Genomic DNA, 8768 nt, shown 5'->3' with positions numbered 1-8768 from the left:
GATTAACGAAATCCCCATAAGCAACACTTGTAACAGTTATAGCAGTAAAAATCAATGCACCAGAGGGAAATCCTACTCACGCCTCAAACGGTGGATCCTTGTCATTGACATAAACACAGTTAGTCAGTGCCAGTTCGTCTGAAAGGCATTTCGCCGCATGCATAATCTGAAGTGAGAAGATGACTTAGTAATTGCAACAACAACACTCAACTGCAGAATAATATGTGAATAAATACATGTAATAATACAAAAAGATTTATACTTGTGAAAATTGATGCCTTAAACACGTTACACAAATTATGTGGAACCCATGTCCTGTTTTTATCAAATACAGTATCTTTTAAAATTGTGTTGAAAATTAATTTGAATTTTACAAATACAAAATTTGTATTAAGTCTTTAGTTGTTACACATAGTAATGTCCCAGGGAACGATCCATGAAGTCTACGGGAAAAGAGTGAGTCGAAACAGTCAAGCTCACAAGAACTAAGAACTACTTCTTGTTTTTCTCAAATTCAAATTTACATTACTTTACTAAATTAAGTTTGTACAGGCATTTGGTTGATTCACCATTGAAATAAAGCAGTGAGTGCACTGGGAATGTTTTGCAAAACTATTACACTTGTAACAAATATGTACAGAATATGAATGCTGGAATTAAATTCACATAACTTGTTGTTGTGTAATCTTTGAACCTCCCCTAAATGTATTATTTTTCCTAAAAGAAACTTACCACTGTGTCTGAATTGTAATAAGAAGCACACCCATTTTCTGCTCTTAGATAATAACTTAAATTATTTAATAAATTAAATTTCATAGCATTTTTCTAAATACACAGCCATAGTGGAGTTCTCCTCAACCTGGAAAACCATGTCTCAAAATTATGTCCCACTTGAAATTACTACATGAGGAAGCATTCATGTGCATGTTAGAAACGCATTTTTACTGTTATAGAAAGAACTTAAGAAAGTTTTTATTTTTTAACATATTTTCAGTTCTGTTCAAAATTAGTTACACACAGTCACACTACAGGCATTTTACTGATGAAATGACATATCTGTTTATGTTTAGCTTATGTTTTCACTCACTGGCACTTAAAGGCCGGTTGGTGAGATCAAGGTGTTTTGTAGACCTATGTTTAGATGATATTCTCCGGTTTCATATAATAATTTAAAAATAATTACGACAATGGGTGCTCTTATTGTCAGCAAATGCAATGAAATGTCAGCAAACGCAGATGTTTTTAACCCCCGTATTTTAACAATAAGATATAGGTACAATTTGTTTACAACTTTTTGTAGCTTTTAACATTAGACCAGTGTATCTGACTGCCTCTCTAGTGTCTCTTACACATATTAAATGTTTTTAGGTTACACTTCTTTTGCCTCAACTCAGTGATATAATTGCTTAAACAGCCCTTGGCAATGTAATCTGCGACACAATTGATAGTACTAAGTAGTAGTACTGGCCAGTTGTAAAATGCCTTCTTTTAAAAACACGGAGGTTGGAAGCTAAAACACTAGCTGTTTATTTAAGCAGCTGTTCGACTGGTCATAAGGTTCTGCACTCGTCTTCCGGGCTATGAAGTTTTGAATGTAGTTCTGCCACACAGGCTAGTGCTGTGTTGGCTCATTTTAACATCTTTACAAAACCATAAATTCGATTAGTAAGCGTCAAAACCACCATTGCTTACTTTACCAAAGCATCTTAAACATAGTTACATTTAATTATTCGTGTCTAACTAACTCACCCGAGTCGTCATTTTGTGTTTTTTTCTTCTTTAACTGCTCCGTTTCAAGTGCAACGCAGCAGTAACGCTCGGCTGACAGGGATGACGTCAAGAGGCGGGATTTACTTACGCACTGTAGCGTCATCGCGTAAGAGCCGTGAAGGCAGAATCCCTCGTTTAGACTACTATTTTTAGCTTGACTTAATTAATGGACAATTAAAGTGGAAATGCTATAAACACACTCTTAGCCTCCGGAATCTACCTGGTTGTGTTTATAAGACTAATATAACATTACACAATGTATTATTTTAATGTGTGAGGGTCTCATGAAAGGTTATCAAACATCCATGTTTTGAGGAAGTAGTAAAAGTTGAAGGGCCCAGCTTCCTGCCCAGAAGATTGAATGATTAAACTCTGGAGCACGTTTAAATACCAACAATAATTCATCGTGCTCTATTTGTAAGCATGTTGTATGGAATTTTCTGTATTTGCTCTGTAATGCTTATAGATTTGGAAATGAGTTCTGGAGGGTATAGTTCCCTGGCTAAAACACATCCCAAAATCATTACAGAGCCAATTCAATCTAAAAGTTTAAATTTGAAATGCATCTTTCTTTATCCATCTTCATTCAACTCCATGTGGAATTGTTCTTTAACATTTTCTTTACTTACAAAATCCTACTTTGGAAAACAATTCAATTTAAACAATTACATATAGTGCCGTAGCAAATTTGATAAATGAATGGATCCTTGACTTTTTTCTCAACAATCATCCACTGTAAATCACTCTGGATAAAAGCATCTGCTAATTAATAACCTGATGTCTAAAACAGGTAGAATGGAGATTAGACTGAAAAAGTATTTTTGAGAGAGAAGACAAACTTTCTTAAAATACAAAATATTTATTTTTGAAAATGTATTTATAAGAGAAAAACAAAAACCAAATCAAAAACCATACAAATTGTTTGGTTACTAGCATATCACTAGTGCTAATAACTAACAATGGAGAATTACTCACTCTGGGGTCAGGGAGGGTTACTCACAGACAGAGGCAATCTCCACCTCTACCCTCTGATTTTCTATTGCACCCACACACAGAGGCAAACGGTAGTGCCAAAACAGTGGCACCAATGGAGAAATGGCATTTTGTCGGTTTTTATAATTTACATAAACTGAAGGGTAGACATATGGCAATCTTGATCGTGATTTTTTTTTTTTTTTAAAAAAAGGAAGTTTAATACATGTGTAATACAATAATGACAAAACTGTTGGCATTAATATAGAGGAAAAATAAGAGCTAGTGGGAGCTCTTCCAAAACAACCTGTCAATCCCAACCTTCTGAAAACTCAACGGTGTGCTTCTGAAAGAAAGAAAAAGCCCCATCACTACAGACATGAATCTGTAGATGAGTCTGAGGCCACGGAGGTCAAAGTTGCACCTGTAGAGTCACAACCAGAGGCTTGATTAGCCCCGACCTTTTCACAGATATAAACGTATGTTTTCTTTAACCTTTAAATCTCTATTATGGTTGTACAATTTTCCCTGAAGGCCTGATTTGGCCACTGAGTGTTATATAGAATCCTGAAGAGATATCAAAATAAAGAGGAAAAAAAACAAAAAAAATGGTTGGAATTGTCCATTGTGAAGGAGTTGATGGGGGAATCCTGTTGCAGTTTTTAACGTTCCTTCCTCTTCCCCCTATTTAAAATGTTGCACACGCAGGACAAACACACACAGTTCCTCCATCACACTGCCATGGTAGTCTTCTCTGAGAATGCAAAAGAAAAAACACTTTTAGCAAAAAGAAAATAGTTAAAAAAGGTATTGTGCCTATGATTTAGAGATCCATGATTGGAGACCAGACCTATGTCAGCTTCTTAGCTTTGTTGTAAAGCGAGTCCACAACTTTGCTCATGTTCTGAATGGTTTCCAAAGCTGCCTCGTATGTTTTGTCCACTGGGGGCTCTTCAAATATAATCAAGACGCCTTCACCTTGGTCAAGGATTCCTGCAACAGTATTAAGGAGTAAGTAATTATGAACATTTCCTCTATGGCACCTTTAAAGTCCAAGTATGATAGGCTGAGACAACTTTAATTACCGTGAAACTTTTTGTCAAGAATCATTTGTGATAATTTCCTTTCAACAACTCCCTGTTAAGAGAAGTGATAAAACCTTTTAAAAATCTGTCAAAAATACAATACAACAGACAACTGAAGGAATTTACATACCTTTGACAGTTTGATTAAATGTGATATGTGTTCTATCTGAAAATGGAAACAGAATGAAAAACATCAAAAACGTCACATCTTTGTTTTGTTTGTCACATCTTTGCTCTTTTGCAATGACAAATACATCCAATCTGCCAGTGTATCTAGCTGGTCTCAGCTAATTCTTTTATTACATTGTAGAAATTTGCATCACGCATTTTCCTGTGGTGTAACATAGAACAACTATATATAATCTAATCTATAGATTTTTTATTGACTATAATACACATGGATTTTATATAGTGGTCAAACAATTACAAATGCTCTTGGGGTGAAATATTAATACACTGCAAGTGGCCTAAGCAGCAGCCAAACCTCGCTTTTCAAATGCCTTGCTAACCTGTACTCTGGAAAAAGGCTCGATGACACGGATGAGGTTCTGCTCCAGCAGGTTGTCATATAGCTTGGCCAAGTGAGTGTTGATAATTGGGTCGTCCCTCAGTTCTGCTTTGAACTCTGTTAAGGCCTGAAGACAAAAAGCACCAACTTCAGCAGTGAGGCAGGACATAACACATCCTGATTACGATCCATTGAATATTGGGCAACACTTTGAAGAGACTACAGAGAGAGGAGAAAATATAAGGAAACTAATACATACAACCTAAGCAGGAGGAAAATGATTCTTACCTTGTTAAAATCTGCTAATGATCTGTTTTTGCTCGCCTGTGCAACACATTTCAGTGCATCTGTCTGAAATTACAAAAATAAAAAATAAACATAAATTTACCTGTGATCTGATAATGCATACTAGCCATTATAACGTTTAAAAAAAAACCATAGGAATTTAATTCTGCAGAAGAAAACCCTTGACTTGCCTGTCGTCCCGCATATCGTAGAGCAAGCTTTCCACTGATCAGGGCCTGAACTTCTTCTGGCCTGTTAAGTAAGAGAATAATTAACATCATAACATAAATCAACATTTACTTTACAATTAAAAATGACAATAAAATGCATTTGAAGAAAGACTTACAAGTTAAGTACAATTTTACAGAGAAGCATGTATTTGAGTGCTGTGATGGCTCTGGGGCTGTCAATGGAGTCATAGCCTTCAAATGCCTCAAAGAAGTAGGAGTAGGCCGTCTTCCAGTCTTTCTCTTCTGCCGCATGGATGATTCCTGATAAGAATACATTTTTAAATGATCTTTGTTTTATCTAAGTTCAAATCAAACTCATTTCCACTAAATAATTTCTTTTTCACTAAATCCTAATGAAAGTGATAAACTCAATCTTTGTTGCTGTTAATTTGATACTGATGCTGCAAAACTGCAAAGTATATTATTTCTCTTTCAGCTAAGTCAGAACAAACTTTTAAGATTGTTTTTAGCAAGAGTGGAGTAATTTTTCAAGCACAACACTCATTTTGAGCCGACATTACAAAACAGTGAATTGAAAAAAAAAAAAAAATCACAACTACAATAGATTTATCTTTATAAAAAAATGTAGTAGTAGAAACAGTTTTAGCCAAGAAGGGACCAAATATAAAAAGCACATCGAACTTTGGAATTTTTAATACCACCTAGTGGTCAAAAACAACGTTGCAATTTGGAATTGCTTCATATCAAATCCTGACATAACCCTAAAACAGCCTGCAAGTTGAAAACAAATTCGATTTCAACATGTTTGGAAAACAAGAGCCACAAGAATCACAATAGACTCACAGCCACATTCCCATTCAAGCTCATACAATAATTCTGATCCCCTTTTTGGTGATTATGTACTCTTCTACCAGCCTTTTAGAAAATAGCTTGAAGAATGAGACACAGATGTATTACACTGTTGAGTTATTATTGTTTGAATGTGGCAACAGCAACATTTTCTAACCTGACTGCATATCAAGTGCTGCCTGCAGCTTCGGGGGACAGTAGATGGCGTTAGCTGTGGTTCTGGCTGATGTGAGGGCAGCACGGGCTTTAGGCAGGTTACTGAGAGCGTGGTACGTCTTGCTTTCAAGCAGCTGGACCTCCACCAGCAGAGCTTTGTCATCCATCTTTTTCAGCTCCTGAAGCAACTGGGTGCCTGAGGAGCAACACAAATCAGCAAAAATCGGACGTCATGTCATCAATCCCTCATCAAATATGATAATTATTTGGTACACAATTATAGTACATTTATTGCTCCCTAAGAGGAACAAAGATTGCAGATCAGACTAGTGTGGAAAAACAGGTTTTGAGCTGGGAATAGGTTAAATAGTCCGCATTCACAAAATCTCTGGTGATTTTTTTGTTTCTTACAGGACAGTATCTGCAATCCTGCTGGCAAAAGGTTTGCCAAAATTCATAGAACTCACCAAGTGCCAAGGCCTCCTGGTATCTTTTGGTGTCAAAATAAAGTGAGATCAGCCGTGTCTGAAAAAAGAAGAAGTTCAGTTAAAAAGTCTGAGATCAGCATTATTATAATTCCATTTTAGAAATGATGTTTATATAAAAAAAAAGCCAATAGAAAAGATGCAGCCTTGGCTACTGGTCAATATTATGAGATAAACAAAACAACGCAATAATAAAAAGAATCTGATGAACGAGATACTGTGTTCATAACAGTGAGTCCTTCCAAAATGTCAATCATTATAAAGACATTTATGAAAAACAGGGAGATGTTGAAATGCCACCCACACACTACTTAAAAGAATGTACTAAATTATGATCTTACATTTCTAAAAATTACTCCTTGATTTAAGTGCCAGAAAGCGAGAGGAGGTGAGCCAACAGTCACTGAAATATATACAAGTAAGTGACTGTTAGTCTTTGCCAAAACCACCACATCAAATCAATGTAATATATAGGATAGATCCAGACCTGTTGAACTAAGGCACACAGGCCATTTCTAATGTTTGCATTAGTCATGTAATGACAGTGGGTTTCATAACTTTCCTATCATTCTCTTCATTAATTCACACTTGATTGATTTAGGTGTTAGTTATCCTCTCACACAAGTTTACAAGTTAAGTTCAGATTGGTTAGACAATCCAAAAAGGATTAAACTAAACTGTAATCTAATTTTAATTAGCTTACATAAATGTAAATGATAACACAATGTTATCTTCTTACTCATCAAACTCAAATGAACTGTTAAAGAACCTAGCTCTGGCACCAAGATGTTTTTATAATGTAGAAAGTTTCATTAGGATTATTGTATGCTGTTAAAAAAAAAAAAAAAAAAGTCTACTATGAGGCCAAACTAACCTCCAGAGCCTGTCGTAGGAAGGTCCTCTTCTCAGCCTTGGCCCACTCAATGCATTCAAGACACAGTTCCACTTCCTGACCCGTAGCTGCCTCCATGTCAAGAAACAGATCTAGCAAAGAGCGAACCAGTCGAGCTGCTTTGGCTTTGCTGATGGAAATCAGAAACGGCCTTACAAATTTCAGCAGACCACCAAGTTCTGGAGACAAAACATCAACAGATAAAAAAAAAGCACGTTATTTCTAATCACTTTGTTTTGGGGTTGATGTGTGTAAAATTAAAAGATATTCAATACCTGCTGCCTGGCCTGTTTTGGCCAAGAGCGTCCCCAGCTCCAAGATGCTCTGTTCTTTGACCCTGACAGCTTCCTCATCGTTTTCTTGTACATCTCTCCTTACTATTAAAAACAATTAAACATTTAAAACATTAAAATGCCAATCTGATTAGATATTTCAGTTTTTAGGAACTGACCAATACAATGACACATTTTTATTTTTAACATCCAGTCACAGTCTCTATAAATGAAATTTATGACAGACATGACTACATGATTTGTTCATCTAACATCAGTGTTTTGTATAGTTGTTGTTTAAAAATAACTGCTGGGGTGATTAAACTGTCAAACTAAATGTCGTACATAGAATAATTTAAAATGTGTGCTAACACTTTAAAAGTCTTGATTGTTGCAAAAAAAAATTTAAGTGGTGGATCTTTTGTATACACTTGGCTTCGATTTTGTTTAAAACCACTACCAGTTTTACACTGTTGTATTATTACTTCAATTATCTCGCGTAGTAACCAAATGACTAATATTAAAAATGTGTTCAGAGGTTGTTCAGACACTTGACAGCTAATGTGCTGGTGTGACAAGGCAATTTGACAACATAGCGGTGACTACGAGAGCAGGGTTTTCAACAAGCCATATTATTCAATTTGATAAATAATGAAAACGTACACATCATAGTACATATTAACACAACCGAAACGATTTAATAATAGTAGTTGAAGCTTTGTTAGCTGGAAAAGAAGACCGTGGACAACAAGCTAAAACACGTTAGCCGCACCAATAATTACTGCACATCCCAGTTTAAGAGCGAGAAAGTAATTGGCGTGTAAAATTGCGGTCCGAGACGAAGGAATCATAAACACTTTGGCAGCAAAACAGAGCTATTCCTTATTCACTTTAAGGGCCCTAAATTAGCCCTTTTGCTAACTGAATAGCCTGCTAATATGTATCAATAGAGGTTTCCCAGCGTTGAGCAGTGAGTCAGCAGCGCACACCGCCGGCTCCTACACTAACCGCTGATTGCTAACCAGCTAAAACCACTGCTTCAAACTGAAGCGAAGAAAATTACAAATGTCAGTGGTGAAGTGTATATGATACCTATGTCAAACCACAAGCCGAAAACTCACCTATTGAATGGAGAATGTCTATTGAAGCATTCCGGTCCGTGCTAATGAGAGACTGGGCTCTCTGAAACTCAACCACTGCTGCAGCCGCCATCTTCCTTATTCGAAAGCTACTTGAATGAGAATTGCGTGCGCGCAATTACGTTTCTTTGCGTCGATGACGTCACAATACGGTAGCGTCTGTG

General features: G+C 36.2%; 2 protein-coding genes across 3 annotated transcripts in view; both read right to left on the bottom strand.

Moving 5' to 3' along the window:
- The window catches only part of LOC103381862 (vesicle-fusing ATPase-like), a 46677-nt gene extending 44794 nt beyond the window's left edge, over nt 1-1883 (bottom strand). For both annotated transcript variants that reach the window (XR_003050287.1, XM_008314429.3), the window contains exons 1-2: nt 1750-1883; nt 81-166 (exon numbers count right to left, since the gene is read on the bottom strand). Coding sequence is in view for 1 of the 2 variants with exons in the window: in XM_008314429.3 (XP_008312651.1) it covers nt 81-166; nt 1750-1761 (98 nt within the window). In the remaining variant the exon portion in view is untranslated. The remainder of the gene's footprint in view (nt 1-80; nt 167-1749) is intronic.
- Nucleotides 1884-2929: 1046 nt separating this feature from the next.
- Nucleotides 2930-8738, bottom strand: psmd11b (proteasome 26S subunit, non-ATPase 11b). The gene is made up of 13 exons (XM_008314431.3): nt 8587-8738; nt 7469-7570; nt 7176-7372; nt 6284-6341; nt 5818-6012; nt 4967-5111; nt 4812-4872; nt 4624-4686; nt 4337-4462; nt 3958-3993; nt 3828-3879; nt 3593-3735; nt 2930-3496 (listed from the first exon to the last, which is right to left on the bottom strand). The coding sequence occupies exons 1-12, from the start codon at nt 8675-8677 to the stop codon at nt 3593-3595; spliced, it is 1269 nt and encodes a 422-aa protein (XP_008312653.1). The 5' UTR covers nt 8678-8738; the 3' UTR covers nt 2930-3496.
- Between the last annotated feature and the right edge of the window lie 30 nt (nt 8739-8768).

This window comes from Cynoglossus semilaevis, chromosome 8 (assembly GCF_000523025.1).
Source record: "Cynoglossus semilaevis isolate Cse_v1.0 chromosome 8, Cse_v1.0, whole genome shotgun sequence".
Lineage (NCBI taxonomy): Eukaryota > Metazoa > Chordata > Actinopteri > Pleuronectiformes > Cynoglossidae > Cynoglossus > Cynoglossus semilaevis.
Note: the sequence above shows the minus strand (reverse complement) of the source record. Positions and strands in the feature narration are given on the sequence as shown.

Bases quoted from the DNA above. Each gene is read 5' to 3' on its own strand.
- psmd11b (XM_008314431.3), bottom strand. From the start codon at position 8,677: ATGGCGGCTGCAGCAGTGGTTGAGTTTCAGAGAGCCCAGTCTCTCATT. The intron at 7,571-8,586 runs GTGAGTTTTCGG...TGTTTTTAATAG, and splicing joins AGACATTCTCCATTCAATAG to TAAGGAGAGATGTACAAGAA. The intron at 3,880-3,957 runs GTATGTAAATTC...TTCTCTTAACAG, and splicing joins ATTTAATCAAACTGTCAAAG to GGAGTTGTTGAAAGGAAATT.